We start from the raw sequence: 20,973 nt of genomic DNA on the forward strand, positions 1-20,973 counted from the left end.
ACTGGGAGCCTACAAACAGGAAGTGAGCCTGCAGCTATGACCATCAATGAAAATTTGGGGGCACACAGTGTGAAGGGGAGAAAATTACAAAGCAACAGCAAAAGATTAGGGCTTCTGACAAATTTTCTGGATTCTGCAGCCTGGTAGTCAGGGAGTTTTTCCCTAATTTCCCATCATGGGGGCAGATGCACAGAGAGAGTACGCCGGCGTATCTACTGATACGCCGGCGTACTTTCAAATTTCCTATGTCGTATCGTTGTTTTGAATCCTCAAAACAAGATACGACGGCATCTGGGTTAGATCCGAAAGGCGTACGTCTTCGTACGCTGTCGGATCTAAGATGCAATTCTTCGGCGTCCGCTGGGTGGCGTTCCCTTCGTTTTCCGTGTCGAGTATGTAAATTAGCTATTTCCGACGATCCACGAACATACGAGCGGCCGGCGCATTCCTTTACGTCGTCTCTAGTCGGCTTTTTTCGGCGTATAGTTAAAGCTGCTATTTCGTGGCATACTTAATGTTAAGTATGGCCGTCGTTCCCGCGTATAATTTCAATTTTTTTTTTTTGCGTAAGTCGTTCGTGAATCGGGATGGACGTAATTTACGTCCAGGTCAAAACCAATGACGTCCTTGCGAAATTCAGGGACGGCGCAGTTTCATTTAAATGAAACACTCCCCCTACCCGCCCAATTTGAATTCCGCGCCGTTACGCCGCTTGAGATACACTACGCCGCCGTAACTTACGGCGCAAAATCTTTATGGATTCGAATCAAAGCCAGGTAAGGTACGGCAGCGTAGCGTATCTCAGATACGATGCGCCGGGGCAGATCTTTGTGGATCTGCCCCATGGTGTTTAGCAATGAAATTCCAATCCTTGCTCCAGTTATTCATCCCAGCAGAGTGCTGTGGCTCCTTCCACCAGTCCCTACAGGACACAGTAGTGATATAGGTGCTGACGGAGGATACCTTAGAGCTCACGGAAAGACCAGGAACCAGACACACCTGGAAGTGTGCCAGATAAGTGAAGCTCGGTGGCAAGATCTGTTCATTACAACAATTTAGGCTAAGTCAATGTGCTCACAAATTGCCAATAGCAATCCATAACAGTTATGATATGATGGCTACATTTGTCAGTATAAATTTGTTTAGGCACTTAAGGTCTGGATCTTTTACTTTATTATTACTCATTTTTATATATTCAGCAATTTTCCATGAAGAACCACCTCACATAAATATAACCTACCTTGTCAGTGCAAAATGCTCCATGATTCGGTTATCCTTCTCCTCCTCAGCCATTTCTAGGTTAAAGCTGTCATTACATTCAAACACAACTGGCATTTCACTCATTGACCCTGATAGGTCATCTTCTTGTACAGTTGCATCATCTTCATCAAGAACAGCATCAGCCTATAAGATAAGGAATTAGGAAATTAAAATATTGCCTAGATCAAGCAACCAGAGACAGGTATTTCTAAAACCTTGATATACATAGACAGAGCACAAAAGTTACTAAAGGAGGAACCGTGTTGGTGCACATAGTAACAGGATTACCTTTTTCTGAGTTACACGGAGTCTCATTCAATACAAACAAGGGCAGCATTACAGGGTCAGTTCACCCAAAACTGTTATTTTAGCTTTTGGCGGACACTACAGCATGAAAAGAAAGCTGTAGATACTGACCTGTGCTGCTAATCTCGTTTTTTCTATTTCACAAGTTTGAGCAAGCATGCAGGAAATTAAGTCAGAACTGCATTCTTATTCAGAGTTAGAAATGATGAAGCCAGTTAATCAGCATGACAACCAGGCAGCTAGCATTTCTAGCAGGGGAGATGAGCTTTAAGGCCAGGTAAGCTAGCATTTCTACAAGTCGACAACAGTGGCAGTCCATATGTTTCTCTATGCTTAGGTTTCCTTTAAATCAGTTTTTTCAAATAATAGTTCTCAAGGTCTCATGCGTTACATGTTATATCTGCATTGTGTTCCCCAAGTCAGCACACCCACTACATCAATCCTAAAGCCATCCCACTTTCCCTGGAGGTTTTTATTTTCTTCAGTATCTTGCAAGTGGGAGAAATTGGACCATCCCTGCTGTAGCTGTAAAAATAGGATTTTTTGTACTCACCGTAAAATCCTTTTCTCTGAAGTCCATGGACGGACACAGCTCCTTAAATCTTGACAAGTGGGTTATGTTCCCTGTTTACAGGAGAGGACTAGGCAGAAACATGTTAAATAGTTAAATACATGTTACATTAACAGAATTGAACAGCCCCGCCCAGGGGGCGGTCCCTCCAGACATAACCCTCCTCACTGCAGCTTGCAGCCTCAGTTCGTAACAAGCAGTACAAACCTAAAAAGGAGGGGTGGGAGCTGTGTCCGTCCATGGACTTCAGAGAAAAGGATTTTACGGTGAGTACAAAAAATCCTATTTTCTCTTATCGTCCATGGACGGACACAGCTCCTTAAATCTTGACAAGTGGGACGTCCCCAAGCAGTGTCAAAAAACGAGGGGTGGGAAATATATCAGTAAAAACAATTTTAACTTCACCCCAAAACAAGCAGAGCTCCTCAACGGAGGAGGTGCAACTTTAAACAGCCGCCGGCAAAAACTAGCGGCTGAAAAAAACATCATAAGATGCACTCACAGCAACCATGTAAGTTCTGGAAAAAGCGTGAACGGACGAGCAAATCGCCGCCTCGCACACCTGTGAGACCGACGCATGATGTCGGAAAAAAAAAAAAAAAAAACCCAGGAAGCACCAATTGCCCTGGTCGAAAGTGCCGTGACCGGAAAGGGGGGCCCGCCCTTAGGAGCATAGGCCTGTATGACGGCCTGCCCGATCCACCGAGAAATGGTGGTCGACGAGACCGCCAGGCCCTTTTGTGGACCAGACACCGACACAAAAGAGAGTCAGAAGCTCCGAAATGGAGCCGTAGTAGGCTGGTATACCCGCAAAGCGCGTACCACGCCTAAAGTATGAAAGGCCGAAACCTCCTTCGGAAGAAGGGAAGGTCGCGGGCGCACCATCACCTAATCCTTATGGGGGATCAAGCATGGCGGCTTGCAAGACAAGACCGCCAACTCAGAAACCCCTCTAACAGAGGTAAAGGCCACTAAAGGGGCCACCTTCTGAGATAGTGTCAAGAGAAAATCTCTCTGATGTTTCCAAAAGGAAGGTTCCTGAAGAACCGAGAGCACCAGAGTCAAAACTCATGGGGGAAGAGATGGGCCAAGAGGGGAAAGTATATGACAAACCCCTTGCACACAAAAAAAGGGGACCCACCAGGGAACGGGCCGCAAAAAGGCCACTAAAAGAACACAGCCAAGGCTGAAATCTGCCCCCAAACGGTGCTTTAAGCAATTTTTAGATCCAATCCAAGCTTTAAAAACAGCAGGACCCTGGACATTGAAAGTACGCCCGTGGACGTCACTCCATCCCTTCGCACCAAGAGAGGTGCGACGGTAGATCCTCCGGAAGAAGACTACGGTGCCCTGTTGAGATGACCGAGTCAGACAGACCCTGGTCACCTAAAGTCTGGCTTCCAATAACCATGTTAAGCAAGTCAGTGACTGTACAACAGGAGGAAGTATGGGACCTTGAGACAGGAACCTCCTGCCCTGGCAATCGCCAGGGTGCCTCCGCTACCAGGCGCCCGATATCAGCGTACCAAGGACGCCGAGATTAATCTGGAGCGATTAGAATCATCGGGATCTCCTCAGCATCCACTCTGTGGAGCGGCCGAGGAAGCAACTACCATGGAGGAATGGCAAAAAATCACCGATACAGACAACACAGGGCCACCAGCGCGACTGACGCGTCTGTACAAGATCACTAGACCTGGCCACTAACTGACACCCTTGCGGCGGAGACAAGCTGCCAGGAGATCCATGCCATGTGAGGTTCACCTCCTGCAAGGGAGCCGAAACACCCCAAGCACAAAGACCAGTCGCCCTGGTCCAGCATCTGGCGACTCCAGTAGTCTGCCTGCCGGCATACCTGATGGTAGACTGAAGCCACGGCCGTGGCGTTGTCCGGCTGAAACCAGATTGGTCGACCACAAGGAGAAGCATAGCCTGATCGCCTAAAATAGTAGGACAATGAACAGTAGACAGCACCTGGTATTCCCAGGCGGTCTTCCACCAGGCACTAGCCAGGCCCGACCCTGGGTAGCTACCGAGACCAGACACATTCAAGGAGGTGTGGTCATAGGTCCCGCAAGTCCAGCGACTCAGGGCCGACTGGACCCCCCAGTTTTGTGAACCTCCAGGTTCACAACCCGTGAGCTGGCATTCGTCGTAAACACCGACCACTGGAAGGAAGGAACAACTTCCCGGACCGAAGAGTCGGGAATCTCTGTCACCAACTCAGAGAGACTCTGACTAGGTGGCGCACAGGAATCTAATGATTTCAGAGACAAGAGATTTTTACCACCTGGACAGTAGTTCCACTGGAAAACCAGGGTGTGGAACTGGGCATACAGTACCACCTTGAAGGAGGCTACCCACAGACCCTGAACCAGCAGGCGCCCGGAGAGAAGACCGATTGCGTGATGCCAATACCTTCTCCGCAGACTGAAGAGTCTGCAATTTCTCCAGGGCAAGAAGGACCTTTGCCACTGAGGAGTCTGGATCAACACTAGATACTCCAACGCTGAGTCGGAACCTAGCATGCCCATAATTTGAACCCTGGGTCGCACACATGTAGGGCAGGCTTGCTGCCACTGAGCTACACTTTCTGGCCTAAACGTTTAACATCCACCCGAATCTTCGGAGGGTCTGAATGGGAATAACCCATCCACTAGGTCGGAGACAGAAGCTGCTCTCAGAAGAAAGTCGTCAAAGTAGCCAATGAGGCAAAGCCTCGCTGTCCCAACAAAATTCAAATAAGTGCGAGCTCCTAGCTGAAAACCCATGGTGCTGACGCCAGATCAAAAGGGAGGGCCACAGGCTGACAGAGACCCTTCTCTCATCACGAAGCACAGAAAAAAACACTGTGACATGTGCAAAACGGGACATGCATGTATGCGTCCCTGATGTCCGAGGACGTCAGGACATCCCCCGGATGAAGCGCAGCTACTCTCGTCCTGCAGGAAAGGTAAAAATTACCTTGCAGCTTAGCAAATCCCACACTGCCCAAGGCAGACCGACGTGCCGGGAGGGGAAGACACAAGGACAGAACTTTGTTCTGTGGATAGGAGGAAACCCTATCTAGTACTCCGAAGAGACCACCTCGCAGACCCACTAGTCGGAGAGCAGGGAGGTTTCACTGAATTGTGAACCTGCAAGCCGCCCCTCCCACCTAGAGACAGGGAGGGAAGGCTATATACATTGGCAGGATTTGGGTGCCAGCGTGATCGGCTTATGCACCCAGGGACAGATTAGTCCCCCAGCTGGGCCTTTGACGCCCTGGGAGGGTTGCCCCTAAATAATACACACACATAGTGTGTATGTATATTATGTAGGTGTATGCACACATGTCTTTGGAGGAAACCGGAGTACCCGGAGGAAACCCACACAGACACAGGGAGCGACAATGCAAGCTCCAGGCAGATTGGCGTCAGTGTGCAGATTGGCGTCAGTGTGCAGATTCGAACCAATGACTCTTTTGCTGCCAAGTAATGGAGTTAAGCACTACACCACCGTGTGCATAAAACCATTCTGAAACAGACGCCCTGGATAACAAGGGCGCAGCATTCAATGAAGCATCACAGACCTATATGAGGCCCTGGACCAGCTGGTCCGCTAGGCTAATAACCTCAGGAGAGAGTCGGTGCTCCTCCACTGTCTGGTGCAAAATGCTCACTCTGTGAGTTGTATACAGCACTAGGGGTCAGGACTACTCCAAGATGGCCGCCGAGCGTTCAGAACGCGGCCACAGGAAAAAGGCCAGCACAATGTAAGCTGCGCAATAGCGTGGCTACGACAAAATGGGCGCCAATGGGAGTTTTCAATGTAATTGAAAAATCTCCCAAAAAATAGCGCCAGCGACCACTGAGACCCCAGTGTAGTGGCCACAATAGGCCGCAAGCCAGACCCCAGCATGGTAAACATGGAACGGGTCAGTACTTCGGATCTTCTATCAGTCAGATCCATACAAGTAGGGGTTCCCGCCCGGCGGTGAGGGACTACAAAAGCCCTCAGTGGCTTTTCTCATTCCGCATCTCAGAAATTATCAAAGAAGGGCACAGAAGGAAAAAACCTATACAGCGGTCTGATTTGTGTGATCCAAAAAAGACCGAGCCCTCAGCGGAAACCCAGCTGCACTATGCAGCTTAGGAGAGTCCCTTGCAGCAGTAAAAAGCGCACCCATAAATGCCTTATTCTGCCTTTTTTTTTTTTTTTTTTTTTTTTTTAACTAGGTACCTAGTCCATGGCTCCATAACAGAGCATTCCCCAGGGGATAGCGGGGGAAGGGGGCACTCTTTTACCACCCGCCCGCAGTCCACCCCCACCCTGGCACAAACTGTGTCCAGGACTAACAATAAAAACTCTGTGGGAATCACAGGTGCTAACACCTGCTGCCACCACCAGCATGTGGGGAAGGACCCAGATACTGACTCCAATATTTACATATAGTGTGTATTATAATATGCACACCTGTCCATACAAATAGACAAAGGCTCCTAGAGCCCTATTCAGGGCCTCTCACCCACTTGCTGCGCTGACCAGGGGTAACCAGGGGACTCCCTCAGGAGGAGACTGCACAGCGCTGCCTGTGAGGAAAAGAACCGTGAGGTAACTTTTGCAGGGACCTGTGTTTAAACAGGAAAAGCCTCATAGGGCTGTTTTATTTAAGGATAAGACACAGATACAGCATAAAAAGCAAAACCATTACAGGTGTCACCAATCAGTCAGCGTCTGCTGAAGTATAATCATAAACATCTGTGCTCATCACAGGGCTTTTTACCTCACAGGAAAGCCCAATACAAAAAAGAAAAAACACAGGCCAGATAACAGTCCCCTCAGGAAGGCCCCCTCCCCCCTGACAGCGGCAATGTTAGCAATGCAGCAAGGGAAAGGAGCAGGGAAGTAAGGGGAAGGGACCCCCGAACCCCAGGAATGCCCAGCTGTACCAACCCACCGAAGCAGGAGGGACTGTACTTACCCGTCCGAGCGAGGACTCGCTGACGCATTCCTGACAGACCTACAACCGCAATGGAGGTAGCTGTCGGCCCGGTCCACTGTGATTGAGGCAACACCACAGCTCAGTCATATGTGGACCTCGGAGCAAAGCTCACCGGCCACCTCAGGAGTCATGAGGTATGGCGTGGCAGACCAAGCCTCTTTGCAAAGGTGTGCCCACGCTTGCTGGTCGGACTGAGTAGACTACAAGGATCTATAATATCCAGCCTGTCTCTCAGCCAACAGTTGAAAGAAGATTCTTCAAGAAAAAGTAAAGTAAAATAAAATAAAATTTCTCCTCAGGGCGCTGGGCCCAAAGGGAGCCATACGTCCTTCTCCTTTGCTAGGCAGAACGAAACTGAGGCTGCAAGCTGCAGTGAGGAGGGTTATGTCTGGAGGGACCGCCCCCTGGGCGGGGCTGTTCAATTCTGTTAATGTAACATGTATTTAACTATTTAACATGTTTCTGCCTAGTCCTCTCCTGTAAACAGGGAACATAACCCACTTGTCAAGATTTAAGGAGCTGTGTCCGTCCATGGACGATAAGAGAAAAATTGTTTCCAAGGTGGACAGGAACTATAGGCAAGAGATATATAGATAATATTTACAAATCTTGTGGAAAAGTCGGCCAAACTCCACATAAAAAATTAAATAAAACCTTTAATGGACTAACCCTTGGTGCAGTCTTAAGCGGCTGCTTTGTGGTTGTGTATTTTCCTGTCTTTCGCAGCTACTGTATTTCTTGCCTTTGCCCTTTTAAGCTGAATTTGCACGGGTGGTTTGCCCCAGTGTGAATGGCAGTGGAAGGAATCTACTGATTCCGGATGCTGCATTTAGCGGCTATCTACAGATGCCAAACTTGTACACTTTAATGACAGGTTGTCAGATGGTGCAACTTTTTGTGGCTGTTCACACAGCCAGTGTTTACCTGTGGTGATTGCTGCTAAATGTGTGTAGTGCATCTAGCAGCAATCACAGCAGATAATAGTTGGCTGTGTGAACAGCCATGAATAGCGCAGCCACTGACAACCTGTCATTGGAGTGTAGGGGCTCAGTGGCCACGGCTAGCCGCTCAACACAACAGGGGGAATCAGTAGATTCCTGCTGCTGCCATTCACTCTGGGGCAGTTTGTCTGAGTGAATGTAGCCTTACAACCTTTGTGTTTGTATCTAATGAATACATAAGCTCAAACAATTTGATAAGCCACAGCAAACATTTTAGAATTAAAATAGAAGTATGGGAATATATATTTTTTTAAATCATACTTACCAAGGTGGATGCAGCATCGGTCTGATACGGCATCTGTCCCCTGGCGTCTCCAACACTGAGAACCGAGTGATCGAACACCGCAGATCACTCTTTTCTCCCAGCTCCCTAAGCAGAGAGCTGGTGACTGTCAGTCAGCAGCTCTCTGCTTTGCCTCCCCTGCCACTGGAGCACTGGACTGTGGAGGGAGCAGGAGCAGTTCGCTGAGAGGCTGAGCCGGATGCCGGTGTTCTGTCAAAATAGCCAAGTCATCAAGATCTCCAATTACGTCATTTCCGGTTACTGTAAACTGTCAGAAATGTACTTACTGTTTTGACACAACACTGGCAACCGTATACACTCCAGTACACGGTATTATGAACGGATATTGTTAGTTCAAACCAATACTAACAAAATTGATGCCTCCATCCCAACGACAACTTTTTCCTCCTTACCTGCTGTTGTGTCAAAACAGCAAGTCATCGAAATCGCCAATTAATGATGGTTTACCGTAACCGTAAGTGACGTAATTGGAGATCTTGATGAATTGTCCATTTTGACATAACACCGGTCCAGGCATGTGGGCGGATCTCGACCATATGGTTCGCAATCTTTCCCGAAACCGGATCTGTGAAGTCAGCCGACAGCAGGCTTCAGCCCACTGTCTGCTGAAAACGTGTCACAAGAGTGGCGAACGAACTGCAGTCCTGTATCCACAGGAGACACACAGCCAAACAAGCTTCGGCTGTACTTCTTTAAAGATTCTATGAGCAACTATAACATATTAATAAACAGCAAACTGTCTAAATAAACATTCTAGCTTGCTATACAACTTTCAGTACTGGGAGTTTGTTTTGCCTCAAGGCTGTTACTTTTCCAGGTAGGTTTGAGTCAGATTGCTAGCTGGGAAATATTTGTTAATATTGATATTTGATACATGTAGCTCATTGTGAGAAAGAAGAATTCTGATTATTTTCTATAGCATGAAAATAGCAAGACACAAAAAAGGCCCATAAAGGACAAGCACACGGCTGTCTGCAAAAAAGCAGAGACATAAAACTAAAAAATGCATTAGAATCAAATCAGAAAAAAATATTTCATTGCTCCTACAGAAGTCTAACATCTAAATGGCTGGTATAGGCTACAGTACATCATTGCTATCTGCAGAAAATGCTCCAATTTATTTGTTAAAAGTTACATTGTATACATGTTTTACATATAATCTCTATGGAAAATCAATTGGCACAGGTGAAATCAGTTTGACTACTAGTCCATATGGTCACACAAAAGAAGGTATCTAAAAAATTGTTGTGAATAAATAAAAGCTCAGCTGCTTCCACATGGATAACTAACCAGCTAGAGTGGTACTTGGTCATTTGATCGCTATGTGAGCTATAACATGGTAATCATTTGCAAACTGGAGGCTTCATTAAGAAAACAACTTTTTTTTCCGGTTTAATACTGCAATTGTCTGATAAAATTGCAGAATAAATTAATTTAAAAAATGCTAAAAATAATAAAAAAAACAGACCATGGGTTTTATTAATACAGTGTGCCAAAACAAATCCTAATATGTCCATTAAAGAAAATCAAAAAAATATTTCAGTGGTTGAGTTAGTCAGAGTTATAGTCAAGTTAACCAAAGTATGTCCACACTGCTAAATTTGGACATGGCATCTAGGCTTCAATGACCTTTGGGCACAAAAAGGGTTAAAAACATTCAAATTGTATATAGAGTTTAATAATGACATATGCATAAATTGGCCAAGTAGCAGAGAGAAGGGTTCCAGCAAAGAAGTTCCCCAGAGGAACATCAAAGTCTTCTGAGAGCTACGTGCGCCTCCTGAGCCACTGGGGTAAGGCCTGATGACCCGTTAGATTAAACAGCATTTGGTGTATTGTGCTGAATCAGGGGAAAGAACATAATTAATCAACAGCCTAACTGGGAGCATGAATAACCACAAATGCATAGCAATATATATACTGTAGCCGAACAGCAATGATTTGAACAATGTTACTAGAGCTGTCCACTAACCTGAATACCATTGTTAGCCTATCCTTAACTATACACTGTACACTGTATAAAAACAGAGGTGGTTTTGTGTGACTGCAGCAAAGTTCAGTCACAATTGCATGTATGAAGGCGTCATTGTACGCATGCCAACGTTTTGTCTCGGTTGCAATGTGTTATGTACAGAATATGCTGCAGTTTGTTTTGTGCTCACAAACAAGAAAGAAAACATTGATCAACTTTCACCAACCTTTGATAATGAAAGAATCGAGTCTCCAATGCACCGATCTTTTCAAACATCAGCATAGAGCAGTTTTTGTGTGAATCTAGCAAAATACTGTGGTCGGAACTGAATATTCTGAGAGCGAGCCAGAACGGCATGCATTGATTCGAATGTGCTTGGTACACAATAGGCTCCCACACAGAAACAAAATCACATAGAGGACATGCAGCCCACATCATACAAGGCATTTTGTGCCTAGTGCCTACTATATGTTGTGCAATTCATAGCTCAACATGCAACACATCAACATTAATAGAAATCAAACTTAGTAGTACTGTTGTTATTAAATCAGTGTCAGAAGTGTTAGATGAAAGGGATTTAGACATTTAAATAAACCAAAGACAAACATGGAGTTTTAGCAATATGTCCATATTTCACATGTAATATGCATACAAATTTAAATCCTGCAGCAAAAAAAACAATTGCCGATTGGTCTCTGCTGGTTACTCTCCATTATTTTATTTTTTTATTATTAGATGCTTAAGGTTTTATTTTTTGCACTGCACAGTACAAATACTGCAAGCGTAAATATAACTAAAGAATGATTTCTGATAAACATTTCAGGGAATTTTTCCATTCATTAATGTCAATCATTTTTCTGCTGCTACTAGCTTGTCTTATGTAAATCAGATCTGCAGTTAATGGCCATACCAGAGATGGCCTAGACCTGTTTTAGTAAACTTTTAAGAATCCCGCCAATACTTTATATTCAATGGGGGAGCCATTTTAAAACTTGCAGTTAAACAAAAGGAAGTTTAGGCCTTCTGGTAAACTAATGCAAAAGAGCTATTTAGCTCACAGAGTCAGTCTGTATTATAAATTATGTACTTTGTTAAAAAAAATAAATAAAATAGATTTGGATAAAAGCTTGAAATGCTGAGAAAGGGCAGTTTTTAGTCTTTATTTATTGAGAAAGTGTCAAAGAATTGTGTTACTCACAGCAACCAGCTCATTTTAAGTGTGCGGGCATAGAAATGAAATGGAGAATGTAGTTGCCATTGGCAACCTAGACATGTATTTAAGCCTGATGTGCAGATTATCACATATATATTTGGTGCTATTGAGCACGAAACTCCCAGAGACTGGAGTGCAAATTGTTATACTGGTAGATCCCAGTGATCAGGTGCAAATATCGCACTGCTCAGTGCCAACTTATCAGATTCGCCCATGTATGGGGGTCTGTACACATGAAGATAGAAGTGCATATATTTGATATAATTGTATTTACAAAAATTATAAAATATGTAGTTTCAATATTTTAACATTAATATTACAAGGGCTTTTAATTAGGAAAATACATTCTAAGAAGAACATAAGGTTTATATCCAACAATAGAGGTATTCTAAAAATTGATCCTTACTTAAGAGCTCACAGTACATCATAAGACACCCATAAAGAGGTCTTCCGTTTTATGAAAGAGAGCTTGAAGCTTAATCACCCATATTAATTTGGCAATAAAAGATACATGTGAAATACAGACAACATATACTTCTATGCAAAGGGTCTACCATCAGCCTCAGATCAAGAAGTTAGTGGAAACATTATTAAACACTTTGTTGCTGAAAGTGGACAGCACAATGTCCTGAACCCCTCCTGCCACAGAAAGCTTAATAGTAATCATCCAGTCTATATGTTAGTATCCTGCTATGCTGTCATTGGGGTTACAGGTAAATCAGCTGAGAGAAGCATTCATTGCAAAGATTTGATTTCTACCAAAACTCCATCACCTTAGATTCCTCAGATAAGAGTGGATTAGTGATTTCAGGCAAAGATGCATCAAAACTAGAGGTTCTTGTGTTAAGGGAATGGGGGTCAGCAGAGGTTGTGTCACATGATGTGGAGGGAGACTCCATGTGATTTGTCTCTTCAGAAGGAGAAAGGCTTATGATCTACAACAGAAAAGGCAAACACGGCACAAACGTTAGATCCAAAATTGTAAACCTTTACTTTTTGTTTGAGCTTCACTGCATCCAATGAAAAACAATTACCAATAAAAGTATCAACTGACAAAGTCCCCTGGAGTATCATATCAATTGTAATTTCAAAAGAACTAGGTGACAATCAGGCAGTTTTGGGTCCCCAAAATCGCAGCTGACCTTTACAGGCCACCACGTTGGACAAAAAAGCTTGGCTGAGATTTTCCAGCTGTCGGATATTGTTTTCAAGAGAAGAACGGCACCATGGCCATCTACTGGATTACCGTGTTTTGTTAGTAAACAATCTTTAAAACAGAAAGATCTTCATTGCCCCCGAATACTACATACATTAGTGTATAATTTGTATGATTGGAATATTAATATGACATGAGCCACCAAGCTTACTTCTGTATTGACCCACTCATGCTGCATATTTTAGTCTAAATATGGACTCATGTTTATCCCAATAAGTAGGGGTGGAATGAGTTACTGTCTCTGACTCCTTTAGCTGTGTTAGTAAAATAAAGCTTGAGTTTTTGAACAATGTTAACAGTTTTTTGTTTTTTTATCAAAGCAGCCAAAAACAGTTAGGAAAATATGTAAAAGTGTGCTTACAGCTTCAACATCTGGCTGGATATGTATGAAATGCCTATATGCATTAAAAATATTATAAAAGTTATTAAAGAAAATGTATAAAATAAACATGCCCCCATTTGGTCAATTATAAAGAGATCCCTTGCCGCTATGATTCTCTGTACATTAGAAAAGCAATGCCAACTAGCTTATACCATATAACACAGTCATGAAGATACAAGTGTGCCCTATATGGAGTACTCAGGAGTTTGGTTGGCATGGGAATGATGCCATACTACTGGACAAAGATGACTTACATTCTGGAAAACCCCTTTTAAGGTATAGTAAGCCACAAAGGGGTGCATTAACCATAATGCCCCATTTCTACCAACAATAGCGTTACACTTACTAAGTCAGAGGTTTCCAGAATCTGACTTGTAGTTAGATCTTCTTCTTCAGAAGATTCATCTGAGTCATCCTGGTTCAATTTGCTCAGACTGTGCGTGCTTCCCGACAGCTGGCTTTCTTCCAAGAGCTGCATATCACACTTGTCCAGACTGTCCAGAGAACGCCTACGAACTCCCCAGTTGAAATTATCCATGCTTTCTCCCTGCAATAACAAGCATTAGAAGCTGATGACCAAACTGCACTAATACATTCACAGGAACCTATGAAACAAAGAATAAAAATGATTTCCCAAGTGAAAACTATTTACTTATCTGTGATTTTGAAATAATCTCTTTAACCAGAAGGGCTCCAGTGTTCTCACTCAGACGTGTATGAGTGTTTTTATCTGCACGTTCCCATTCTCTGAAAACGTCTGCCCTGCAGACCCACCCAGTGCCTAAGTGTTTAATTAGATGTCATACGAATAGTATGTTTCTCTGGCCACTCTTCAAAGATCCTGTATTTTCACAAGATCAGCGAATGCATGGGCTGCTTTTTCCCACAGCTTACTGCCAGCCAACGATACATTCAGAATGAATCAAATTACAATTCAGAGAGATTCATAATCTTTGCAAGCCTCGTCTTCCAGCCAGGGGCCTTTGCAAAGTGGTATATAATCAAAAAGCCCACAGCAAATGGCCAGGCTGCACATAGTGTGTGGTTTGGAGACTAAGCATTATCATAGAACCCGTCTTCCTGTACCTCATGCTCTAAACAATGTACTAATTACTTGCTGTACTTAAAAGGAAGTAGTCCTTGTGATTAAAAGAAAAGCAGGAAACTAACTTCTTTTGTGCTTGAGTTCACTACAAATTCATACATACAGTATGAAGGCCAATGTAAAATGTATGCAAAGGGAAAATATGTTATATATTTTAGATTTGGATACGGTAAGTCTTAATGCCATCAAGCTAACTTCTATATTGACAGAAGGATAACTGTGCAGATGGCTCACAATCCTGCTGCACAAGCCCCGGATGCTACAATGATGTCAATGGTTTTGTTTTTGTTTTATTTATATGTCTTTTAGTTTAAATATGGGCCTATGGTTCTGACTGATAACAGGTGAAATTCAATTGGTTTTTTAGCTGGTTAAAGCGGGCCATAGATGTATTAAAATTTGACTGGTTCAGCAGGGACTGGTTGAATTTTTAAACCATGTGTGGCCACTGACTCAACATAATTTTGATTGGTGGCTGCAGCCAATAAGCTGCATCTGATGATCAGTGAATTTTAACAGCGGAGAGTTCCCGCTGTCAGAATACACTGTGTCTGTGGGGAGGATTCTTCTATTCACCTCGATTGTATGGATGGCGGAATCCATATTTTTTTCCAATCAGGCCACTGGCTGAACAACAACAAAAACGAGATCTATATATGGCTAAGTATAGGTACCTGGACTTCATTGTTGCCTTTTGCTCTGTGTTAATTGTTTTCTTTTCTCACTGATTTAACCAATGCTGTCTATACCCCTTGAAAAAAACATAAAAACAAAGTCCTGAGGTAAAGGTTTTCATGTTGTCAACCACTGTAACAGCCCACCTCACTTATGCTATTCTTTCTACATGTTGGTGTGAAAGATACAAATTGTAGTTTAAAGCAGACCAACATACCATAGGAGTAAGGCTAGCCACAAATGGGCAAATGAGGCAGGTTTGAACACAAAGCTAATGTGTGAGATGACATATGTTATCTAGAATCTGTCAGAAGTGTTGAATGTAACCTGCTAAGGCAGCACAACATTGCCCAATGCCTAAGCATCACAAGAAATGCTGGAACTGGATTGTGTATGATCACCCCACAAAAAAAAGACGAAAAGTACCCATATACAAATTATTCCGATTGTTAAGATCAGATGCTATTTAACGCCCAACATACACCATCTATGGTATGCTGAACTAAATTATAGTTTATATAGCTTGTCTCTATAATATCTGCAGAGAACAAATGGGAGTTAGTAAAACCTTTCAAACCTACAAAAAAAGGTGACCGCAGAAATCTGCGTTTCTTTTTGTTCCTGTGCACTTGGGCTGTTGTACCAAAACCAGTTGTTCTGCATGCCAATTAGGCTCACAGCAAACCCATATTCCAGCACTGGATGGATCCATGTGTGCCAAATTCTAACAATTACAATTTTCCAAACCTGTACTTTGTCTCTTATTTAGTCTAAGGCCCCGTACACACGACCAAACATGTATGCTGAAACTGGTCCGCGGGCCAGTTTCAGCATACATGTTCGGTCGTGTGTAGGCGCGAGCGGGCCGAATTCCAGCAAACATTTGCCCGCCGGGCCTTTTCCCAGCAGACAAATATTCCTGGACGTGTTTTAAAACCGTCCGCTGGAATCCTGCCCGCTCGGACATGTACGGTCGTCAGTACAGACCTACCGTACATGTCCGAGCGCCCGCATGCGTGGAAGCCTTTAAATGGCAGGCCCGCCCACGTCGGCGCGTCATCGGCGCGTCATCATCGCGGCGACGACGCGGACACGCCCCACGTAATGTTTACGCGCGGACTTCTGTACGATGGTTAGTACAACCATCGTACAGAAGCCCTCTGGCAGGCATGTACGGTGAAAACGGTCCGACGGACCCGTTTCACCGTACATGTTTGCTCGTTAGTACCCGGCCTTAGGCCGAACAGGGTTGCTATTCTTTCTCTTCATGAGTTTCTCAAAATTAAATGTTGATTTCAGTGGGTAGGTCAGATAGACCTGACTGGGCTATGAACACCACAATTGTCATAAGCAGGCGGTATGTGCTCTACAATTTATATATTAGTTTACCAAATGCTTAAACATTGCTTATGGGTGGACTTGAAGAAGACTTATGGGATTAAAAAATAAACATACATGCTCACCTCCATGTTGCAGCATCTATGCGATACTGCAGCTGTTCCATGTTGTCTCTAAGATCGAGAGTGATCACATAACCACTAATCGCTCAGTTCTAGGTCTGTTTTGAGCAGAGCAGTGACTATCAGTCTACTCTCTCCGTTCTGCTCCTTCAGCACCCACTGGTGTGCTGGGCAGGAGAGGGGGCGGGAGTGGTTGGCTTTGGCTCTAATTCATGCAATGGAAGGTGGAGCCAGCTGTCAATCAGACAGCGGGGCAGGTCCAACAATATTGTTGGGATGCTTCCAGAGCCTGAGTCGACTTTGCCCTGTCAACTACTAGTAGGCAATCCGGGGTCACAGGAGGACAAAAGTAATTGTACCTCTGTGACCCATAAGAGAAGTATGGCCAAAAAAAGCATATGTCTCTTAATTTTAAAGGGTACCTGCACCTACAAGCAGATGGAAAACTAAGAGGTGGGTTTGATTTCTTCATTTACCTGCTACCGTTCCCCTATTTTTATATTACAGTAACATACACATCTTATTCTTACCAGTTTCTACTCGTTATACTGGCCATGTGCATAGAGACGAGATGGTACACAAAGGAATCATACTTGTTTTATCTGACATATATATCCACTGTTTCACCCTATCAGACAAACCCCAATTACTGCCTCATAGAGTTCCAGTTTACCCTATGTCTCCCAGTTTGTGCATGTGACATACAAAAATTAATTAATGGAAACTTTAATGGCCAATCTATTGTCGGCGCTCCCTCTACTCCTCTGCAGCAGTGCTGGCTGACACGGGGGGGGGGGGTCGTGTGACCAGGAGGAAGCAGCCTGGAAAAAGGTAAGTATACTACACATCTTTCTTACACAGGTTAGTAAGCATAGGTGGCAGGGGGGAGCGGGCACAATTTTTAGGAGTAGTCAGGGTTATACCAGAATTCCACTTTAGTTGCTGCACTATCTTTCTGTACTCAGTGACAATACCTGTGCGTATATAGTAGCAAGTATGATCTTTCTTCCCTGAGGGCACATAATCAACAGAAACCTATGTTATCTTGCAGGAGTCACACACAACCTTAAGCTGACAGCTGTGTTATATTATATCCATGGGTACCTTAAATTCTATTAGATATTAGACATCTTTGTTTCTTTGCAAACGTATAAAGCAGAATTCTGAAATTTAGAAAGTAACCTTTCAGTGGGGCCCTTCTGCACTAAAAAGGATAAATCTAGAAGCCTAGAAGCTAGAGGAAAAGGCGGTAATACTTATCTTATTCCTCTGGCCAGAGACACTTTTCACTTTGACAGGTTGTAGGCAGGCCACCACTGTCTTTATATACAACGCAGTTTCTGCATTGTATATGACATCATCAATATATGACATCATCAATGTGTGACTGTCGGCCAGACTGCCTTAGAAAAGAAGCTGTGGGGGACTGGTCACACAGATTGGTGAATGGCTGCTGGAGCAAATAATAAGTATTACAGATTATTCCTCAAACCCTAGACATAAAAAGCATTTAAAGTTCACCATTTCATTACATTTTTTAATATGAACACACACCCTACATACTCCTCGCACGACAACCCCCCCTCCCCAGTCCCCACTGCACTTCCATTCCTGAAAGATGAGCTGTCACTGTCACAGCCTCTGTTCTTCCCCCTCTTTCTTTAGAGATTTAGGAACGAATCAGTGATTCTGATTGGTCTGTGCTGGCAGGTGACGGCATTGCACAATCGAAATCGCTCACAGAAGTCATAGGCTGGGCTTACACTTGCTGCGGGTCACAGAAGGGGGTCCGGTGCGTCCCTGTTCATGTGCGAATCGGGTCCAAATTTCTGCCTGAATTTGCACCCGATTCTGAGCCAAAGATGCACAGGACCCTTTTCTAAATGCGGACCGCAGCTGCCCCAGAACTGTGTGAACTGGCTCCATTGAGAGCCGGTCACACTCTCTTTTCATGCAAATTGGATAAGGGGAAATCCGCATCCAATTTACATAAGTATGAACCCAGCCTTAAGGAAAGGAGAAAAAGGGCGGCATTTAAAATCCCTTGACACACTGGCTGCGTGGGCAGTGGCAGTTCATCACCATGGAGGTAAGTGCATCAGGAATGGGGGGAGGGGTGTTAGTTTACCTTTTAATTTTTGAGGAATAGGTGAACATACACGTTAACCATTACAGTGTAGGGAGGCCCCACTGCAAGGATATTGATTTTCTGGTGCCCAGACTTGGGCTTTGAATATGTTAAAGAAATATTGTATGCAGCAGTACTAAAAGGTCATTTATTTCAAGGTTTTTTTTTTTTTTTTATGGGATGATGGTGTAATTTAAGAATAATAAAGTGGAGGGAGTTGCCTTTTAAGGCAGCCAAAAAGGCAGTTTTCACAACAGCCAGCCAGAAGTGTACTCTCCAAATATGTGTGAAACATTAAGTCCTCTTTATTTAGCAGCAAAACCCCCTTTAGTCGTTTGCCAAAACCACAGCAAAAATGTTTTCATGCCACCAACAATATATTTTAGGTGCACAAGTCATGCATCTAAGAAGCTCTGCTCCCTCTAATAGGGCCTTATATGGCTACTGAGTGATCTGTGACAAATCTACTATGAAAATGGACAGACCGTGCCTGGAACGTCAAACACACTTTCACTTTTAGAACATCATCATCTTACCTGAAGCTCCTGGATAGCAGATAAAACAAGAACAAAACAAAGAAGAAAAAAAAAAAAACGAAGAGAAAAACTGTTTTAAGTCTCTAGAGAATATAGTCACCACAGTTATACACACATTTGCTATGAGAATGAGACAACACTGACAGCGGTAAACACTTAGAAATGGAATGTGAATGTTTAACGATATACTAATGAACATAGAGGCATATGAATGGTCCAATCAGGTAAATAACTTGTATTGTAAACATAGATGGAAATACTTTATTCTCCAATTGTCATGCAATTGTCTTTGTTATAGTCAAATGTCTTGGTGATCCAGGAGCCTTACATTAGTCCTGATCCACAGGTTGCACTCGCATACCTTGTGTGCACAAGAATTCCGTGAAATTCCTATGTCTTTACTGGTCAGATATTTGTTAGCAGTGACAACTAAAATTTTACCAAATGTACCAGAGGTTCATAGGGCATTGCTTACAGATACAAGCTCATCAAACAAACCAAGACACTTTTTTTACCATTAAAAGTCAGTGATTAGTTTGTTCCAGGACTGGACCTGCTATCTAGCAACACTGGCATTTGCACAAAATGTGTAGAGTTCAATTACCCCAGAGCTTAATAAATGAGCAGAAGCTCTGATGATTTCCATCATCCAATCATGTGCAAGCAAAAATCAATTTTTTTTTAAATTTTCCTTGCATGTGATAGGGTATTCTTTATAAAGTAAAACTTTACCTCATTTACTAAGTTCTGGAGCAACTGCATTTTACAATGTCATTGGTATGCAGCCTCCAGTACTGTACTAGACAGCTTTGCTATGTTTGTTTATATACAATGAATGACTTTGTGTTGTATAATCTAGATGTAAGGAGTGATTAAAGTCCAAGTCCCTGCGTCTTACAGAAAGCATAATGCCACATAAAGGAAAAATGTAAAACATTTTTAAGGGACTTATTTTCATTACATAACCCTTCCTTAAAGAAAACATATATATGTTACTTAATGCCAAACTCCAGGAACTAGACAAACTCTACCCTTGCAGTGGCCCCCCCATTTACTGATCTCCTCTCCTGTCAATGAACACGAAGTGTATTACATCACTTCCGGGTTTGGCTGTCACTTTCGGCTGCTGTGGCTGGGAAAGAAGTTCATGGAGCAGGGGACTACACATAGGGGACTACTGGCCTTCTAAGTGATAGCAAAAAAGGCAATTGTTTTTTTCAGATTATATATATATATATATATATATATATATATATATATATATATATATACACATGCACACACACACACACACACACACACAGTATCTCACAAAAGTGAGTACACCCCTCACATTTTTGTAAATATTTTACTCTATCTTTTCATGTGACAACACTGAAGAAATGACACTTTGCTACAATGTAAAGTAGTGAGTGTACAGCTTGTATAACAGTGTAAATTTGCTGTCCTCTCAAAATAACAACACACAGCCATTAATATCTAAACGGCTGGCAACAAAAGTGAGTACACTCCTAAGTGAAAATGCCCAAATTGGGCACAAAATGTCAATATTTTGTGTGGCCACCATTATTTCCAGCACTGCCTTAACCCTCTTGGGCATGGAGTTCACCAGAGCTTTACAGGTTTGCCAATGGAGTCATCTACCACTCCTCCATGACGACATTATGGAGTTGGTGGATGTTAGAGACCCTGCAGTTTTAGCTTTGAGGATGCCCCACAGATGCTCATAAGGGTTTTGGTCTGGAGACATGCTTGGCAAGTCCATCACCTTTACCCTCAGCTTTTTTTTAGCAAGGCAGTGGTCGTCTTGGAGGTGTTTGGGGTCGTTATGTTAGAATATTTCCCTGCAGCCCAGTCTCC

General features: G+C 43.5%; 1 protein-coding gene across 9 annotated transcripts in view; it reads right to left on the bottom strand.

The window, feature by feature from the left end:
- The window catches only part of FRY (FRY microtubule binding protein), a 362,513-nt gene that overhangs the window by 31,523 nt on the left and 310,017 nt on the right, over positions 1 to 20,973 (bottom strand). For 6 of the 9 annotated variants that reach the window (XM_040340443.1, XM_040340445.1, XM_040340442.1 and 3 more), the window contains 4 exons: positions 19,114 to 19,122; positions 13,556 to 13,756; positions 12,385 to 12,546; positions 1,241 to 1,404 (listed from right to left, as the gene is read on the bottom strand). In XM_040340443.1, coding sequence (XP_040196377.1) covers positions 1,241 to 1,404; positions 12,385 to 12,546; positions 13,556 to 13,756; positions 19,114 to 19,122 — 536 coding nt within the window. The remainder of the gene's footprint in view (positions 1 to 1,240; positions 1,405 to 12,384; positions 12,547 to 13,555; positions 13,757 to 19,113; positions 19,123 to 20,973) is intronic. The other 3 variants (XM_040340444.1, XM_040340451.1, XM_040340446.1) reach the window with 2 other exon arrangements.

The sequence above is a fragment of the Rana temporaria genome, chromosome 2, assembly GCF_905171775.1.
Source record: "Rana temporaria chromosome 2, aRanTem1.1, whole genome shotgun sequence".
Classification (NCBI taxonomy): Eukaryota; Metazoa; Chordata; class Amphibia; order Anura; family Ranidae; genus Rana; species Rana temporaria.